At 45.6% G+C, this 20,333-nt stretch overlaps 1 protein-coding gene across 1 annotated transcript in view; it reads right to left on the bottom strand.

The window, feature by feature from the left end:
* LOC138283730 (embryonic protein UVS.2-like) overlaps positions 1 to 18,013 on the bottom strand; it is a 35,518-nt gene extending 17,505 nt beyond the window's left edge. The window contains exons 1-6 of the mRNA XM_069221775.1: positions 17,895 to 18,013; positions 11,805 to 11,835; positions 11,641 to 11,706; positions 4,329 to 4,466; positions 4,099 to 4,216; positions 1,721 to 1,896 (exon numbers count right to left, since the gene is read on the bottom strand). Coding sequence (XP_069077876.1) covers positions 1,721 to 1,896; positions 4,099 to 4,216; positions 4,329 to 4,466; positions 11,641 to 11,706; positions 11,805 to 11,835; positions 17,895 to 17,963 — 598 coding nt within the window. The 5' untranslated portion in view covers positions 17,964 to 18,013. The remainder of the gene's footprint in view (positions 1 to 1,720; positions 1,897 to 4,098; positions 4,217 to 4,328; positions 4,467 to 11,640; positions 11,707 to 11,804; positions 11,836 to 17,894) is intronic.
* Positions 18,014 to 20,333: the final 2,320 nt, after the last annotated feature.

Raw genomic sequence — 20,333 nt, 5'->3', positions numbered from 1 at the left:
TTGGTGAGGTAGGAGATAAACGATTGCAAGATCAATTCAGCAAAGACCATGAGTGTTTCCGGGGGTGTGAATATTGGTATTCAACTATTTTGAGGTTGATCAGGATCAAGAGGCTGAGGTTTGTTAATGTCATTGAGGAGCAGGAGGACATCCTTAACTACTTGTATGGTTGCTGTTTTGATGCTGAATCAAGATTTGATTCTGGATTAGAAACATTGTAAGAGTTACTTATCGGTGCTCTGCTTCTGTAGTTGTAGAAAGACACCTTTTTCAATGGTCTTTCCGATAAAGAGGAAATTAGTCTTAGATTAGTTGTTTGTAAGGTTGCCTGGGTCTAAGATGGGCTTGATTAGCAGTGCAAGTAGGTGTCCTAGTATGGGTTTGTCTGGGAACGTTTATTAGCTGACTGAGGCATTAACTGAGTTACTAAGAGGTCTGAGGACATCTCAATCATGGGATGTTGTCTTTATAGAATTAGTCTTTAGTGCACTGATGCTGTCAGTTAGACTGCTGAGCAAGAAGAGTCGAAAAGCTGTGCACTTGGGAACAGACTCATTTATGTCTACTTTGTGTTGATGTTCTTAAAAAGATGCTGCTGTATTTGTCACATTGTTGTCCAACAGAAATGAACCGAAGTCACACTAGTATCTGACACACGTTGCAGTAAACAGAGATGCCCAAATGTTGCACTGGTATCCAACAGGCCATTAAGCAAACACAGATGCACAGAAGTCACAGTAGTATCAAACAGGTCATTCAGCAATCAGAGAAGCCCAGGAGTCACACTAGTAGCTGACACACCATGCAGTAGACAGAGATGCACAGAAGTCACAGTAGTCACATTAGTATCTGACACACCATGCAGTAAACAAAGATGCACCAATGTTGCACTAGTATCTATCAGGCCATTAAGAAATCAGAGATGCACAGAAGTCACCCTAGAAGCTGACACACCATGCTGTAAACAGAGATGCACAGATGTCAGACTAGTAGATGACATACCATGCAATAGATAGAGATGCACAGAAATCACACTAGTAGCTAACACACCATGCAGTAAAAAGAGATGCTCAGAGATCACACTGGTTTCCGGGTGAACCATTCATACAGATGGATGAAGATCAGACAGCAGTCCAATCCTGCACATTATAATATATAGATGTACTTTGTTCTTCTTGTCGTCTGTCAGTAAATATAAATCTAGTGGTCAGGTTGGTGCCTGATATTCTATTCAGACAACAGGAGCACAGAGTTCACACTGTTGCCTCTCATGCCTTGCCATCTGTATAGATACACAGGAGTGGACCTGGTTTCAGAGATGCACATCAGTAAATGGCCAAGACCCACCTCGGTACAAAGGACAATGATTCTCGGGTTGATTCTAAGATAATAGAGTGCAACCTAAACCTCATTACTCTGCTATTCTGTGCACTAAGCAGTCTTGTTACATTCATTGAACTGTACATGTGTTAGGTCAATGATGTCATAATTACTTAACAAAGGGAGTTGTGCCATGTGATTGGGAGGCAGACAGAGCATGAGGGCTCCTGATAAGAGCAAATACCCTGGCTTCACCTTCTTCTTTTACTTTGGTGGCTTTTGGTGATCCCTACATTACTCTCTAACAGCAAATTATTGTTAATAACATGATTCAAACAACAACAGAAAAAAGTTCTCTCTGATCAGTAGAAGTGATTGGACAGGGCGGAGGTTACTTTACCATCTGCAACAAACTCTGTCACGATTCTCACGTAGTCATCACGGTCGCTGCGGCTCTGCTCATGGTGAAACCCCAAGACATGGTTGAGCTCATGCTGGATGGTTCCTTTCGACATGCAACCAACTCCTAGTGATACAGTCTGGGGTCCACCGCTCCTTCCCATTCTAGACCAGCAGCTGGGACAGACATTGAGTGAAAGAGAGACAAATATGAAAACTTCTGAAATCTGAGAACAGTGACCTCCCTGAGAGAGCAGCCTCAGGGCACAGACTAGACACTCCTGAGACAGCAGCCACAGCAACACAGGATACTAGGTACTCAGAGAGAGCAGCCTCAGGATACAGTATACTAAATACTCCGGGGAAGGAAGCATCACCAGCACAGGATACTAGATCCCCCAGAGAGAGGAGCATCAACAAAACAGGATATTAGGTACCCCAGAGAGTATCAGAAGAAGGATGAGAGTCAGAGCCACCATAACAGTAGTACAATTCCTGATACCTTTTGCATTTGTTCTAAGGATTCCCTGCCTTTTTGCATTTTTGTCAGGTTCTGGGGCCCCTTCTACTTGTTCCTTAGGGCCACCCTTTGGCAGATTGAACCTGACATTCTTACACATAGCACTCCAACCACTACTTTTTAACCTGTTGCCTTTTGTTTCAGAGACAGGAGAGAAGTCACAAAGTTCCCACTGGACCAGCCATATGAAAGATTTAGCAGCCCTTCACCTCCCGCATTTGCATCTAAATAGTGACAACTATAATACAGTGTGGGATGATGGGCTTCCCAGTCTCTCAAAGGAGAGAAACGCCAACCCCATCTGATTGGCTCACTTCTTCAACTTGCAAAGATGCACTGACATAGACTGGCAGTGGACAGCTGCACCTCTGCCTGGCTTTGTGAACATAAGCCAGAGCTGCCCTGCAGTCCCCTGTAATCTTTGTGGGTATGGCCCTCAATGGACCTGTGTGGTCCCTGCAGCTGGTGCTGAGTGCTGCCACCTTCCTCGTAGATGTGAACAAGCTTGACCCCCTGCGGAGGCTCTTGCCTGCCATGGTCCTGCTGACCTTGCCTTCTTGGAGTAGTGTGTTTAGAAAAGCAACACTGCTTCCCTCTGCATGTAACCACGTGGGCATAATTAATTCTACCTACGTGTAATGTTTATATTTGTTAGCACACGTGCGTTGAGCACTACTCACCTACAAGCTATGAATTTACTCTTTTTCCAACAATAAAGACACATGTATGCTACAATCTATGGGGCATATTTAAGAAAAATGGCGCTGCACTGTGTGCAGCGCAACTTTTCTTGCACCCCTTAGCACCCCCCTAACACCACCATGTGTGTGCCATATATAAACTATGGTGCACCATGGTGGTAGTTAGGGAATAGCATCAGAATTTAGCGTAAAAAATCCTGACGCTAACTGTGCAAAGCACCCAGAGGCCCTTTGTAACTAATGGAAGCCTCTTTTTAACACCTCCTCTGAGCAGGCGTACAAAGTGCCAAAAAATGGTTTGTTTAAGGAAATCTCTTAGATATCCTTCCACCATTGTTTTGGACCCCCTAATGGGAGAATGTCCCCTTTGTATACATCTTGCTTGGTGCAGGCATAATTTGGCGTAAAGTGTTACAGAGTGGCACAGTACATGCACCGCCCCACTTTGTAAATAAGGCGCTGCGTTTTAGGCCTTCTAAAGTGGCGTTGGACTGGCGCTAAGGGCTCCTAAATTTGCCCATATGTATTTCTCTTTTTAAGATTAACTGTGGCTACCTACTCTCTTTGATGTGAATACCAATGAACATTACAACAAACTAGTTATGCACCCACCAACGCAAGCTGAGGCATGATGACAAATCCTGCTTCACATAGTTTGACTTTGGTAAGCTGTGAAGCCAGTGTCCATCACCTTAGCAATGCCTTCTGAACAAGCTAGTTCTGGACCCACAGATACTACAAACCTATTCTATGTACCAGGGCTTTTTCTATGTACACTGCTTTCCAAATCTATATTTCTGATTCTACACAGTGTCTATTCTTCCAAGGCCATTATTAAGATGCAGACATTGAGCATCCATGTCACAGTGGAACTTAAGTCACCTGGGATTTGTGGTGTGTGAAGAAACACTTTGTTATGACAAGAGTTTCTTGTAAAGAGGATTGAATGAGTGAATGTCCAGGATCACAAACTGGTGCCTGCTAGACCCATGACCCACAAACATTAATAATACTGTAATATTCAAACTTCATTGTAAAGAACAGATGGCAACCACGGTAGACTACAAGACAAAGAGAGCTGACTGCCCCTGGTGAGACAGGGGCCACAAGAGGATGATGTACACATGGGTGTGACCTAGGAGCAGGCCTGGTCTTTACCCATCTCTAGATGCAATCTGGATGTAGCTGGTTTCGGTTGTGCGGCTCACAAACCGGATACAGGTCAATGCTGTAAACTCTGAAATAGCAGCAGTGATCTTAGCAGCATCACTTTGACCTGTAGAAGAATGGAGAGTTCACAAGAAGACAGAAATGAGAGCATGTAGAACAAGCCATGTAAGTTCTTCTCTCAGGTACAACCTCCACCACTGACCACAGCAGACACTCACTGTAATCACTGAGAGTGTAGGGTACTTTCACGGTCCCATCACTGGATTTGGGCCAAAAGCAGCTGTTGTCCTTACATATCATGGCATTGCGGCCTGGATTCCCTGCAATGTCTCCGGCATACAGGAGCTGTGTGCTGTCTGGAATGAGAGCAGATGCACTGAGTGAGGGAATTAAAGCTCCTATTGTTACGTCTAGCATAAGGAAAGAGATACAGGGCATATGAATGAAGGAAACTTCAACCTTCAGGAGATCAAGTCATCTGTCCATTAACAAATCTACAATAAAAATAACACACATTGCTTTCCAGGAGTGTAACTAACATTAGTACAGCAAGTAGAGTATCATCAGAGCCCTGGGCCTGAGGTGTGCACTATGTTGCAATTATTGCTATCTCTCAACAGAAAACCAGAGTAGGGAGCACATCTCCTTTGGTTACATTAGGGCCCATTATGTTACATTAGGGTCCATCACATGCTTGCTATGTCAGTAGTGGCTTTGTATGGGTGGCACTTATTTTATTCAACAGACTCATGCAGACCAAGGGAAGAAGTGGTTTGTCGGCGTGGATGAGGGTCATAGTTCTGAGGGCCACCATGAGCTGTTCCACAGGGGGATGTTGTTGTCGAAGATTAGTACTTCCATTTTGTCTATTTTGAGTTTCAGCCAGTTGTTTTTCATCCAGTGGTCAAAGCTCGTCATACAACTGTGGAAGTTGGCTATCGTGGTGGTAGGGTTTGCTGACAGTGAGAGGATGAGCTGGGTTTCGCCTGCGTAGGAAATTGTGCTTAAGGGGCTCATGTAGGGGAACTGAGTGGGGCTGAGAGAAGAGCCTCAAGGAATGCCGCAGATGATGTTCTTGGATTCTGGGGTGAACAGTGGTGGGTGGACTCTGGGTTTTTCTGGTGAGGAACAAGGTGATCCACTTGAGAGTGTCTCCTTGGATCCAGATGTGATGTAGTCTTTTGATCTTTTGTAATGGGATACAGGGGGTTATTCTAACTTTGGAGGAGGTGTTAATCCGTCCCAAAAGTGACGGAAAAGTGACGGATTTACCACCAGCCGTATTACGAGTCCATTATATCCTATGGAACTCGTAATACGGCTGGTGGTATATCCGTCACTTTACCGTCACTTTTGGGACGGATTAACACTCCTCCAAAGTTAGAATAACCCCCACAGTGTTGAAAGCTGCCAAGAGGTAGAGGAGGAACAGGGCTGCCATTTTTTCACAATCGAGTATGGGTTCTGATGTCATCAGTGGCAGCAATTAGGGCAGTTTTGGTGTTATGGCTGGTGCGAAATCTGGATTAGAAGTCATCCAGAAGATAGTTGTTCTCCAGGTGTGCAGTGTGTTGGCGGCTTATGTTTTTTTTAGGACTTTGGCTGGGAAGGGGAGCAGAGAGATTGGACAATAGTTTTGGGGTTAGCTCGGTCAGCAGACTATTTCTTGAGAAGGGGTTTGACTTCTGTCCCTGAAGTACAAGGCATTTGTGCCCACTTTCTGCACCCCTGGGTACTATGGTATTACAGAAGGAGCCGCAGACATCTGTAATACTGATACCACTGGCACACTGGTAGTGCCAACCCTATCTTTAGAGGGTGTTCCCTCAATTACATAGGGGCATGGCCCCGTGCAAATGAGGGCCTCCCTTTGCCTCTGTGCCTGCCCAATAATAAGGATGCGGGTCAAGAAGCAAACATGCCCTTAGGAGGAACACAGACAATGCAACACAAAGGCAATGTCAATGTCCCCCTTGTGGGCAGCCATCTGGAGAGAGTAAAGGGGTCCCATGGACACCCATGACATCCCCCTGCTGGATGGTATACTTACTCACTGCACTCACCTGCAAGGGGATCTCTAACCTCTCTTTAAAATGAAGATGGGTTGCTGCCTGCATAGAGAAGCAGTTGCTCCCTGCAGCCTGAGTTTGCAGATGCCCTGGGGGTAGCACCATACAGTGTCTTGTGTACTTGCTTAAAGGTACAATGTGGTTCAAATACTGACAGTGTGCCCTATATGTATTGCGGGCTAAGGATCAGAGATGACTGCTGCTGGGGTGCAAGTAGTTCTAATATTATGTACTGCTTGGCCCCTCTGAGCAAATGTAACTGGTACTGATTTGTGCAAATACTGATTTAAAAAAATAGAGAGGAGTAGGGTCCAGTTCATAGAAGAACACTTCCAACACAGTAACGTACAAGTTGGATGGGGAGAGGAGTGTTTTGTTATACAAAAGATATATCAATGTTTAAAATGTTTTATTCTTGCATAGACAGTAGTTCAATAGCTCATCAAAAAAGCTGATGGCCTACAGTAACAGCCAATCATGCTGTAGCATAAACATTCTACCCTTGGGGACGCCACACTTTAAAGGAAGGCAGGCACTATGTCAGTCACTTTCTTGAATGGACATGACAATGTAACTCCTGCTTCCTGTGCCCCTCTCGTGGTCTAAGAGTTCACCTCCTTTACCAGAGTTATTAAAGTTGATTCTATGTGATATAAGTACAGCTGACTGCTCTATGAACTCCACAACTATTCTGCCGGAACCTCTCACTAGTCACCACTTAATGGTACACTTGATATTTGTTTTGTTTCCTGCTAGGGTCTTGCACTGTTTCTATTGACACTCATTTATTTCATGAAACACTTTTTAATCTAAACCCTATGCATGGGAACTCAACAGGAAGGCGAAGCGTTTGATGAATTTTTGACAAGTTTACGCAGTTTATCAATGCACTGTAATTTTGGACCCATCACTGATGAGATGATCAGGGATCAGATCATTGTACATGTGAAGAGCAAAAGGATTCAGGAACAATTATGGGTGATGGGGGATCCAAAATTACAGGACGTAATAAATACGGCCAAAGCACTGGAACAATCGGAAAAATGGATGAGGACAGTACAAAATGCTGAAAAAAGTAACTCAACGAACAGGGATGTAGTCCAGGCTGTTGGAAATAATACTGGCTATAATAGATTCACATTGAAGGGTACTACAGGAAAGAAGAGAGATGATAGGAGTAAGAAAACAGATAAAATGTCATGTGAGAGGGAAAAGGGGGTAGTGCTTTCTATTAAAAATAATGTCATCGACAAAACTGTAAAAGTTGTGAAACAACCGAGGTGTACAATAGTTGTTGAAGGTCAAGAACCAGAACTCATGGCGGATTCTGGTTCTCCTTGGACGATCATCACACATGATTATTTTGTACAAAAGTTTAAGTCACTGTGGAATGTATCAAACTTAGCCTCCTCTGACATAGTGGCTGAGGGGTTTGACGGTACAACAATCAATATTCTTGGATATGTGGAGACTTCTGTTTGTTTTAAAGGGCATACTGCTGTGATCAAGTTCTTTGTTGCAGAGAAAGGCGTTAATATCCTGGGATGGAGGGATCAAGCTGAGTTGGGTATAATTCTGAACCCCAGGGCAATTGAACCAGTGATGTTGGTGGGGGCGGGGCATCTAATTGGATTACATCCAAATTTCCTAGGCAAATTAAAAAATTACAGACATAGAATTAAGCTCAAAGAGAATGCCAAACCGGTTGTGCAGAAATTAAGAAATGTTCCCATTGGTATACGCGAGGAGTTGAGAAATAGTTTGGATGAATTGGTGAAGGAGGGTGTCATTGAGGAAGTGGAGTCATCTGAATGGGTTTCTCCCATTGTTTTGGCTCGTAAACCAGATAAATCGTTGAGGCTATGTGTTGACCTGAGGGCTTTGAATGCTAATATCATAGATAATTGCCATCTCCTACCAAAATTTAATGAAGCTGATAGCATGCATGAAGGAGCAAAGATATTCTCTACGTTGGATCTGAGGTCAGCCTATAACCAGATTGAACTCACAGAAGACTCTCGTCATCTCACTGTATTCATCACGCCTCAGGGTCTATATCAATTTAAACGTATGCCGTTTGGATTAGCAGCCGCGGCATCTGTGTTCCAGAGGGCAATGTTTATAATGTTTAAAGAAATGGATAAGTTTGTTAAGTGTTTCCAGGATGATGTCTTAATTTATTCTAAAAACAAACAAGAACACAGAGACCATCTGGAAAAAGTGTGCGAGGTATTCAATAGGAATGGGCTAACTCTGAAGTTTAAAAAAAGACATTTTTTTGCAGAGTCTGTCGAGTATTTGGGGCACATCATCTCAGGGGACGGGGTTGTGCCAAAAAGTTCTCTGGGTAAAACAATAGTGGATGCACCTATGCCTGACAATCGTGAAAAACTTTTATCCTTTGCAGGGTTATGTGAATACTACAGCAAATTTATTGAGAATTTTGCGACTAAAATGGAACCTTTAAGAGAGTTAACCCGTAAAAATGTGGAGTTTGAGTGGTCGGATAGGCAAGAATGTGAACTTGAGAATATAAAAAAGGAAATTGTGTGTGCACCTACCCTCAGACCTTTCAATATGAAAGATCTGTGTATCGTGACAGTGGATGCCAGTATGTATGGTATTGGAGGTGTTTTGTCACAAAAATTTGGAAAAGATGAATGGAATGTTACATTTGCTTCTCGCACTTTGAATGATGCGGAGAGGCGGTATGCAGTTATCGAGAAGGAGTTGGTTGCATGTGTTTGGGCAATTGAGCATTTTCGCAACTACATATGGGGCTCACGGTTTGTACTTCGTACTGATCACAAGCCGCTTGTGGGCATTTTATCCCCTGGTGGTGGCTGGAATGCAACTGATCAGATTGCAAGATTGGTATCGAGACTGCAGGAATATTCTTTTGACATTGAGTATGTGCCTGGTAAAAGCAATTCAGTGGCAGATTGTTTGTCGCATCTACCTCAAGCTGCCCCTGTTAAGCCAGATAGAGGTGAAACAGGAGATTTGGACATTGTTTCGGTAGTGTCTGAATTCATTGCTAAAGAGTTTAAATCTGTGGAGGAGAAGGAATGGTTTGAAAAAGATCAAGAGGACTCTGTGTCGCAACAAGTCAAAGGCTACGTGAAATTGGGTTGGCCAAGGAAGGAAAATATATTAGAAGAGGTGGCTCCTTTCTTTAAGATAAGAGAGGAGTTGGAAATTGAGAATGATCTTTTATTTAAGAAGGGGAAATGTATTCCACCTATGGGCATGCAATCGGTGAATTTAAGTTTGGCCCATCTTGGTCACCCAGGAATGTCGTCCATGAAAAAATTGATACGTACCTCTTTTTGGTGGCCTGGTATGGATAAAATGGCAGAGAGGACGGTTAGGGAGTATAGTGTATGTATTAACGCTGAACAAAATGCTGAAGACCGTGCCTGCACCTTTGCGTCCTGTACCATGGCCAGATTCCCCATGGCAAAAATTAGGATTGGATATTTCTGGTCCATTCTCGTTTCTATCTCATGAAGCAAGGTTTGCCTTGTGCTTGTTGATTACCACTCCAAGTGGCCAGAAGTAAAGTTAGTTCCGCAAGTGACCTCGAGTGTGGTCATTGTATTCCTTAAGGAAGTATTTGCAAAGGAAGGGTATCCTGAGATTCTTGTAACTGATAATGGGGTTCAACTGGTTTCGAAAGAGATGCAAAGTTTCCTTAAGTACTGCAACATCAAACATGTGACCACCTCTTTGTATGAACCACAAGAGAATGGTCAGGTGGAGAGGTTTAATCGCGTACTTAAAGAATGTATTAGTTGGGCACGGAGTTTTGGAGGAGCTTGGAAGGAGAAGGTAAGGGAGAAGTTGTGGTATTACTGTATTACCCCACATAGCACCACAGGGGTCAGTCCATTTAGATTGTTAAGAGGTAGAGATCCTGTGTCTAAGCTTTGTCCCTGGTGGTTCAAAAAGATATGTGGTAAAGGTAATGGTGTGCTTGATATTGAGACAGTTAAAGATTACGTGATGTCAAAACAGGAAAAGAGCAAGGAATCATATGATAGGAAGTGGAAGGTGAGAGAGCCTACATGAATTGTAGGTGATTGGGTCAGGGTAAGAAAGCCAGGTTTTATAAGACAAGACATGCCTAAGTTTGGAAGAGCCATGAAGGTTGTAAAGGTGTTCAATAAGAAGGCGGTTACACAGGATGGCAGCGTTTGGAATGTTAACAGACTAGCAAGGTGTCCTCCTGGAAAAGGTGGTAACTTGGATCTTACGGGTTCGGGGTCCATTCTGAGTGTGAGGTTTGTAGAACCCGTTGATGCGGATGCGATTGATGGTGGTGCTAGCGGTGTGATTGATGAAGAAGAATGTTTTGTTGAGACTGATAGTTCTGTGTACAATAGAGATTGGGAGAGCAATGATAGCAACGGAAGGAGTGGTATGGATGAAGGTGTTGAAGGTGATTCTATTGCATCAAGAGTGAAGTTTGATGGGCGTATTAGACAGAGATCTTCACGGTTAGTTGATTATGTGTAGTTATTGATGCCATTCTTCTTTGTTCTTGGTATATATCTTTATATTTATTCATTTCTCTTTATGTGGTTACTCCATTTGTTATTTTGTCAAGGGGGTAAATGTGTTGTATTCTGTTGTTATGTTCCTTGGCGGTCGCTTTACGGAATGTATAAATGGAATGTAAATACGTGGGGATTGGGAATGGAATGTGAGGGTGGAACGGGCTGGCGACTTTTACGTTGGAAGCTGTAGAAACAAGATGCTTTTGGCTGCACGGAATAAAATCTATAAAACCTACCTCGTTCCTGGGTCCTGCATATTACAGAAACCCAACAGAGTTCAAAGGAAGACAGTAGTATCAGGGTATCCGTCGAGCTTGAGACAGATATTGCCTTCTGCACAAAGTGGGATCTGGGGTCCAGCTGATTTAAAGTTGGGAGGTTTTCCAGATGCAGGGATCCAGGAGTAAGAAGAATCAAAAATGGAAGTTGCAGTGGGCGGTTGTCGGTGGTGAGAGTGTGAAGAGTCAGTAATATGAGCTTGCATGTGTGATTGAGTCATGTAGGTGTAGGGGCACAGACATTAACAGACCTGAAGGACACTTAGAAAGTATATGGTGACCATCAGGGAGGCAGTCGTGGTGGACCAGCAATCGCTCCAAGGAGATTAAAGGAGTTTAGATTGGGGAGGCTGTGGCCTGATTAGGAAATTTGAAGGGGGAAATATAACAGCCTAATAAAGTACATCAGCCCTAGAGAGTTGATTAAGTTTTTATATGCATTGCATGCAAATTTAGACGCTTTATTACTGTTCCTCTATCTGAGTGTGTTTGCAGCACTCTACGTGTGTGTACATGTGTTGTGAGTCACAAAGCATGTATGTGTTTTCCAAGGTTCATTTAGAGCTGGCACCATGTGCAGGTATCTCCCACCCTGGCTCCCAGAATGTCCTGTTTTGTTCTTACCCTCGTTCTCTCTGCTGATGATCTCAAAGACATCCAAGCTCTTGCCTTCAGGTGGGTGTTCTGCATCTGGAAGTTAAGGCACATTTCCATTCCACATCAGTACTGAACCTGTTGGCCACATACACATTTCACACACACTAATGAGAGAATATCATGTTACTTACCATGATGTGCCTTTGGCTTGTCAAAGAAAACCTGCAGAAGGAAAGGTTTTAATGTTTCATTACTAGAATGTGTTCCAATTATTTCTTTGATGTATTAGAAACAAATCTTGCAAACATCAAACAACTTATTTGAATGATCAGATGGTGGCATCAGGTCTGTCTGCCAACTACACAAAGCACATACATTGTTAATGTACCTCTACTATCTACGCACTATACCAAGAATGTACCCATGTGTGCACAGTTTACACAGGTCATGGAAGGCATAAATGCACCAGAACAATCTCCACATTGTACATAGAGAGTAAGTACACCAGCACCATCTGCACAGTAGGAGAAAGGTGTTGACATTTATACACACAGTGCAGGACATGTAACTGCACTTGTGCCACATAAAATATACAAGGACATGTGTAAAAGAGATCATTTTAACCCTGTATAGTTTCATTTCGTCCCTTTCAGGACACACAAGGTGAGTACAAGTGTGTTGCTCTCCTGAACAGAATTCAATCAGGGACACACTTGGGGAGCTAGATGTGCTGCGGGTCTAAATAATACAGGTATCAGACCTCACACCTGACCAAGGGCACACATAGTTAAACACAAATGAGAGTACTTATGTGTTGAAGATCTCCATAAACAGTTACTGCCCCTCACCAGTACAAGTGCACAGTGTGGCTCTATTGAGATGCTTTACCTGCACACAGACCTACATACCATTGTGAATGAGTCTCTCACCTGTGCAGCTGCACCCAGACTGAATTCCACAAGAGTCTTTACATGCTGCAGATCTCTATAGCACTGTTACTGCTTCTCCCACATCTACAGGTGCACTCAGATTGATTTATAGATGTGCACATCTATAAATCACTGTTACTGCTCTGTCCAGATGAAGAGGTGCACGTGGGGGGAGGCACGACAGTACCTTTAGCTGTGCACATCTATAAAGCACTGTCACTCTCTGTCCACATGTACAGGTGCACCCAGGGTGCCGATGACAGGTTTTACCTGTTCACATCGATAAATAAATGTTACTGCTCCTCCCAAGTGCACAGGTGCACTAGGGGTGCGGCATGGGAGGGACTTTACTTGTGCACATCTATAAATCACTGTTACTGCTCCTCCCTCATGTACAGGGGTACTAGGGGTGAGGCAAAAGAGGACTTTACCTGTGCACATCTATAAATCACTGTTACTGCTGCTCTTAAATGTACAGGTGCACTAGGGGTGAGGCACGACAGAGGCTTTACTTGTGGACATCTATGAAGCAATGCTACTGCTCCTCTCACATGTACAGGTGCACTCAGGGTGAAGCACGGCAGGGGCTTTACCTGTACATATCTATAAATCACTGTTACTGCTCCGTCCATATGTACAGGTAAACACAGGGTGAGGCACGACTGAAGGTTTACCTGTGCACATCTATAAATCACTGTCACTGCTTCGTCCACATGTAAAGGTACAGGTGGGGCAAGGCATGACAGAGCCTTTACCTGTGCACATCTATACGTCACTGTTACTGCTCCTCCCACATGTAGAGGTGCACTCAGGGTGAGACACAGCAGGGGCTTTACCTGTGCACATCTATAGATCACTGTTACTGCTCCTCCCACATGTACAGGTGCACTCTGAGTGAGGCACGACAGAGGCCTTACCTGTGCGCATATATAAATCACTGTTACTGTTCCTCCCACATGTAGAGGTGCACTCAGGGTGAGGCACAGCAGGGGCTTTACCTGTGCACATCTATAGATCACTGTTACTGCTCCTGTCACATGTAGAGGTGCCCTCTGAGTGAGGTACGGCTGAGGGCTTACCTGTGCACATCTAAAAATCACTGCTACTGCTCCTCTCACATGTACAGGTGCACTCTGAGTGAGGCACGACAGAGGCCTCACATGTGGACCTCTATAAATCACTGTTACTGCCCCTCTCACATGTACAGGTGCACTCTGAGTGAGACACGATTCTGGCCTCACCTGTGCACATCTATAGATCACTGTTACTGCTCCTCCCACATGTACAGGTGCACTCTGAGTGAGGCGCGGCTGAGGGGCTTTACCTGTTCACATTTATAGGTCACTGTTACTGTTCCTCTCACATGTACAGGTGCACTCAGGATGAAGCACAACAAAGGTTTCACCTGTGCACATCACTGTTAGTGCAGTTTTTGCCTCTACAAGTCCACTTACAATGAGACACAGCTGTGATTCTGTACCTGCACACAGGTCCAACTCTTTTTGTGAGTCCGTTCTCTTACCTGTACAGGTGCACTCACAGTGACACTCTCCTGAGATGCTTTACCTGTGTACCTGTCTATAGAACACTGCACTGCAGTGTGTACCTCTACAGGTGCAACTACAATGAGAAAGAGCTATGATTTTCTACCTGCACACAGGTCTAAATCTTTTCTTGAGCCCTATCTCTCACCTGTACAGGTGCACTCTCAGTGACACTCTCCTGAGATGCTGCACTTGTGTACGTCTAGAAACCTCTGCACTGCAGTGTTCACCTCTTCAGGGGCACTCTCCCTAGACACTCCAAGGTGTTTATATGCTGCAAGTCTCTATAATTTTATAACCCCATCTTTTGCCCTGTACATGTGCACTCACAGTGTTACTTCCCCTCTCCCCTATACAGGTGCACTCACAGAGATACACACCTGGGACATGTACTTACACTCAGATCAATATAGCTCTGTGACTTCCCCTCTCCCCTATGCGGGTGCACTCGCAGAGATACACACCTGGGACAGGTACTTACAAACAGATCAATATAACTCTGTCTTTCCCTCTTTGGTATACAGATACACTCACAGAGATATACACCTGGGAAATGTACTTACAAACAGATCAATTTAGCTCTGTTCTCTCCCTCTCCCATATACAGTGTGAGAAAACAGGGCTGATTGCAGAGGCCCCATAACTTTTTGCCCCCATTTTCCTCTTTTGGCTGGTGTTTTCCTGACTTTGATGGTGCCCTGGGTACTGCTAACCAGTCCCAGGGCCTGTGCTCTGTGTAAAATCAATATGCAAATTAGGCTAATTATAATTGGCTAAGTTAACCTACCTATAAGTCCCTAGTATATGGTAGGGCATGTAGGTTTAGGGACCACAGCATAGGTGGTGCACACCTAGGTGCACTGCTGAGGTGCCCAGTGTCATTTTAAAGGCAGGCCTGCTTTGCTGGCTGCTTTTAAATTAAAGTTATATGCAAATTCGACTTTGGAATTAAAGGTACTTCCAAAGTCTTAAACTACCTTATTTTTACATATAAGTCACCCCTAAGGTGTGCCCTATGTGCCCCTAGGGCTGGGTGCCATGTAACTATAAGCAGGGACTTTATAAAAATAGATTTATAAGCCCTGGTGAGGTAAAAACAGCCAAATTCGTTTTTCCCTCATTGAAGTAAATGGCCTTCATAGGCTAGAATGGGCAGACTTTATTTTAAATTTTAAAGTCTCCTTAAATGTTACATACCAAGAATTTGGTATCAAATTGATTGTTGTAATAAATCCCACAACTTCCAGTTGTTGGATTTAATACAACTTGTCCAGGTAAAAAGTTTAGACTTTACCTAAAAAGTTGCCAATTTCAGCTCTGCATTGTTTTTGCTGTTGTGCTCTGATTGGCCAGCCTGCAGCAGCTTCTGCCAGGCTGCCTTGATGAGGTGTGAAGTGGCCTGACTTCACACAAAGGAATGTGCTTGGGGGAGAGAATCTCCCCTCAGCAGATGGTGAGGCAGGAAGGGGGAGGGCTGCCAAACTGGTCTTCAAAGGCAGAGAAGGACATTTGAAGCACCCAGCAACACCCCCACATCCTGCAACCCCAGACAATTAGGTGCCCCCTTGATTAGATTAGGAGAGGGCAGGAGAGGGGTGTGTTTATGATTTTTAGCCACACCAGTGGGTGGGCTCAGCCAGATGTAACCTCCAAAAATCAGATTCATCCATGTTGGATTTTTAGAGACTGTTGCCTTCTGGGATGGATTTTTGCCACACTTCCCAGGAAGTGGTCATCACAGGGGGACGACCCTGTCCTTGATTGGAGAACCAGGGCCCCCCCTGCTTTTTACCCAGGAGCAAGGATAAAACTGGCAGACCTGCACCCACGCCTCAGATCCCCACCAAATTTCAAGAAGAAAGAACTTAAGGAGAAGAAGGACTGCCCTGCTGGACCCCTGGCCTGCACCTGGAACCTGCACTCAGAAGGACTGCACCAGCTGCACACTTGGGCTTCACCACAAGAAGGACTTTGCCTGGCTTCAACTGGTTCAAGGAGGGACTCCCTGTTTGCTACAGGTGAAAAATTGCTAACCAGAGTCCCCTGCACCAACTCCTGAAGAAAGCGACCAGCTGACCACTGTCCAGTGGCCAAAAAGGAGTTTGCGCCAGGTGCATTCTGGGAGTTGAAGTCCGCACCCCCCAAGGACCATCACAGAACTTCTGGACCCTTGGGGTGAGCTGTGGACCCCAAAAGAACCTTAAAAGAACATCTGGGTGAAGCCCCAGAAGTTTGGAAAAGATTTGAGAATTTTTGGAAAAAAGCTCCAGAGAGGGACCGACCCGCCACGGAAATTCTAGCCGGCTTGCCTCAACTGCGACCCGGCCTGACTTCGTGGTTCGTCCCGGTAAAGAAAAACATCCAAAAAAGAGACTAAGGGGGTGATTCTGATTCTGGCGGGCGGCGGAGGCCGCCCGCCAGAATTCCGCCCTCCAAAATACCGCGCCGCGGTCAAAAGACCGCGGCGGGTATTTCAAGTTTTCCCCTGGGCTGGCGGGCGGCCGCCAAAAGGCCGCCCGCCAGCCCAGGGGAAAACGACCTTCCCACTAAGATGCCGGCTCAGAATTGAGCCGGCGGAGTGGGAAGGTGCGACGGGTGCAGTTGCACCCGTCGCGTATTTCAGTGTCTGCTAGGCAGACACTGAAATACTTTGTGGGGCCCTCTTACGGGGGCCCCTGCCGTGCCCATGCCATTGGCATGGGCACGGCAGGGGCCCCCAGGGGCCCCGCGGCACCCCCTACCGCCATCCTGTTCCTGCCGGGCGAACCGCCAGGAACAGGATGGCGGTAGGGGGTGTCAGAATCCCCCATGGCGGCGCAGCTGGGATTCCAAGGGCAGCGGTAAACCGGCGGGAGACCGCCGGTTTACCCTTTCTGGCCGCGGCCAAACCGCCGCGGTCAGAATGCCCTGCGGGGCACCGCCGGTCTGTCGGCGGTGCTCCCGCCGACCCTGGCCCCGGCGGTCTAAGACCGCCGGGGTTAGAATGAGGGCCTAAGTCCGAAGGTAAAAAGTTGACCGGGACCTCCCAGCCATCGTATCCGAGAAGGGCTCCATGGACGTCGGATCAAGATCCAGGTTTACCCCGGTCGAAGGATTTTCATCTCGAAAAAACGACTAAGTCCGAAGGTAAAAGTCTCCACCGAGGAAACCCACATCGCGTATCCGGACAAGGGCTCCAGGAGGTCGGATTCAACTGGCAGGTTCGTCCCGGTGAAGAAAAACTTCAAAATAAAGACTAAGTCAGAAGGTAACTTTTTAACCGAGGCCTCCCGCGACTTGTAGCCGAGCAGGGCTCCATCGCGGTCGGCCTGAAAGTTTTACTTTGCCCCGGTCGAGGTGCAACCAGATGACCCGATTGGCGCTTTTTGTTTCTAAGCGCTAGAAAAGTAATAATTCTTTAAAAATTCATATCTCCGGTTCCCCTGAACCGATTTTAATCGTTTTTGTGTCATTTTAAAGATAAAAATATAAACTATTTTTATAAATTGGTTTTGGATTTTTAAACTGTTTCCTGTGTTTTATTTAATTACTGTTTTGTGATATTTGAATGCTTTACACTTTGTCTCCTAAGTTAAGCCTTGACGCTTGTTGCCAAGCTACCAAGGGTTGAGCTGGGATTAATTTACTGAGACCTAACTGTACCTAGGTGGAGGTTAGTGGCTTGTTGCTAGGTGTAGGTACCTACCTGCCCTACCAATAACCCATTTTCCAACATACAGGTGCACTCCAGGGACCCTGCACTTACACCAGGGTGAATATACCTGGCCATGCGCACAGCTCTTTTTCACCCTGCTGAAAGGGGTCTCACCTGCACAGGTAAGCTCCAGCAGGTGTTCAGCAGACACACTGCGACCAGGGCCCACGCTCTCCTGTCCATCCTCGGGTTCTGGGCAGTGCTCAGGTCACCAGCGGACAATGTTTCTTCCTTCAGGTCGATGTCTGTTGACCCCATTCCGAACCCTTATATACCTTAGAGATGATGAACATCCTCCAATCAGCTCTCAGGTGAAGGATGACGCGAGCTTCTGCAAGGTGTGTCTGTGCAGGAAGGGATGCCCGGGGCCTCTTCTAAGGTAGTGAACCCCAAGATAATATGCAGCGTTTTAGTGTGGAAAATGTTTTTTGCTACAGACCCTACACCGTGAAAAGAGATTAGATTTTGTCACACAGACGCTGCTTATTCTTTCTGCAAGGAGGTTGAGTCTGTGATTGGATACAGGCGCCCATCCCAGTGTTTGGCTCCTTGACCAACACCCAGAGTCCTCGAGGCACTACATGGCGAGGAGCGGAGAAAATCGCCTATGAAGCGAGAAGAGCTCGGGCTGTCGTCCATCAGAGGAATATATTGCATTTATTGAAACAAACTGCAATTTAAGTTTACAGTTCTGCAGATAGATATAAATTGAGCAAACAGAGTTGTGTGGGGGTTGATGAATGGATGAATGGACGGAAAGGTGGATAGGGTTGAGTGGGTAGGTGAGGAGGGTGTGTGGATGGACGGATGGACAAAGGAAGGAAGGACAAAGGGAGATGAATAGGTTGTATGGATGGATGGAGGCTCGATAAAAGGACGGACGGATGGATGGATGAAAGGACGGACGGATGGATGAACAAAGAGACAGACGGACTCAGCGAGCAGAGTGACAGCTTGATATATGCATTCAAGCAGTTAGAAGAATACATGAGGGGGCTCGTTTTATCTGTTGAACTTGTCCCTGCCTCGGTCTCCTCATCATTCTGCTTCTCTTTCTGCCCATGGCTGCCTTCTCCACCTCTCTCTGCCCTCCTGTTTGCCCATCATTTTACCCACGTGCCTGCCCATTCTGCTTCTGTTTCTGCCCATGTCTGCCTTCTCCACCTCTCTCTGCCCTCCTGTCTGCCCATCATTTTACCCACGTGCCTGCCCATTCTGCTTCTCTTTCTGCCCATGTCTGCCTTCTCCACCTCTCTCTGCCCTCCTGTCTGCCCATCATTTTACCCATGTGCCATCCATGGGAATAGAAGGAAGAATTCAGAAAGTCTGTTGTGGGTGGAAACATACTTTGAACTTCCCTGTGACTATTGAGACACCCCTCTAGACTGGGGGTTGCATTTACTAAGGGTACCTTGTGATGGAACATGCAAACTGCCAAGACTAGGAATTAATAATATCTGTCATATTGCACTTTCTACAAGAGTCAAGAGGAAACTGTGATTCATCGTCCACAGAGTGCAAAGTGATACATCTTGAGGCAGAGAGAAAATATACACAATTCTCCCTAAAATGCTGGAAAAAAATACATAAATTTAATAAGAGGTAATGGGTAGTGCACAACAATAAAGGCTACTACTTACCCATATCTAACACCTTAACCCAGAATAAAGTAAAATGCAGAACGCAGCCAAGCTGTGCTAAAAACGACCTGACTGCCTTTTACCTTTGGTAAGCACAGCCATTAGTCAGTCACATACTGATTTCCGCATGTTCCTCACGGCACAATATGTAACTAATTATTTTAAACTTATAACTTTAACACTACGTACACTATTCACACTTGCCATCAAAATTACCATTTACACCTCACAGTCTATGTTCTTGGCATATTACATCTACATCCGTTCACACACTTGCATGCTATGTCTTTTTCAATTACGGCACTCCACTCTATGCCACTCCACTCCTCACTAGCACAATCTGCGTCACTCCACTAGACGTCACTCCAGTATATGCCACTCCATTCTAAACGAAACCACTGTACATCACTCCACTCTTCTCCAGTCCACTCTATGCCACTCCACTCTACTAGGGGTGTGCATGGAGCTCTGGTCTGCTGGCGGATCCAAAGGAGTTTTTGGAACTTCATGCCAGGGTCGTGGGCAGGAAAAAAAAGAAAGCTGCAGTTTCAGGCCTCTTCTGCCCAGCCTGCCCAGTGTGCACTGCACACAGGTCAAGCCGGTGCACAAAAGGCCTGAAACAACAGCTTTCACTGCCTATGGCCCTCTCCTGAATGTGCCCGCTCTCGGAAGAGCTAAGCAGGGTCGGGCCTAGCTGACCAGGGCCAACCCTGCTTAGCACTTCTGAGAACGGGCACATTCGGGACTCCACTTGGGGAATTCCACCAAGGTTTTTTTCAACTTCATGGAATTCCATGGAGTCGGACTACTTGAACTCCACCCAAGCCTACACTCTACACCACTCCACTTTAACGTATAACACTCTTCGCCACTCTATTCTATCACACTGCAGTCTATGCCTCTCCATTCTACA

Source organism: Pleurodeles waltl, chromosome 3_1 (genome assembly GCF_031143425.1).
Source record: "Pleurodeles waltl isolate 20211129_DDA chromosome 3_1, aPleWal1.hap1.20221129, whole genome shotgun sequence".
Taxonomy (NCBI): domain Eukaryota; kingdom Metazoa; phylum Chordata; class Amphibia; order Caudata; family Salamandridae; genus Pleurodeles; species Pleurodeles waltl.
The sequence above is the reverse complement of the archived record's forward strand: the minus strand, read 5'-3'. Positions and strand labels throughout refer to the sequence as shown.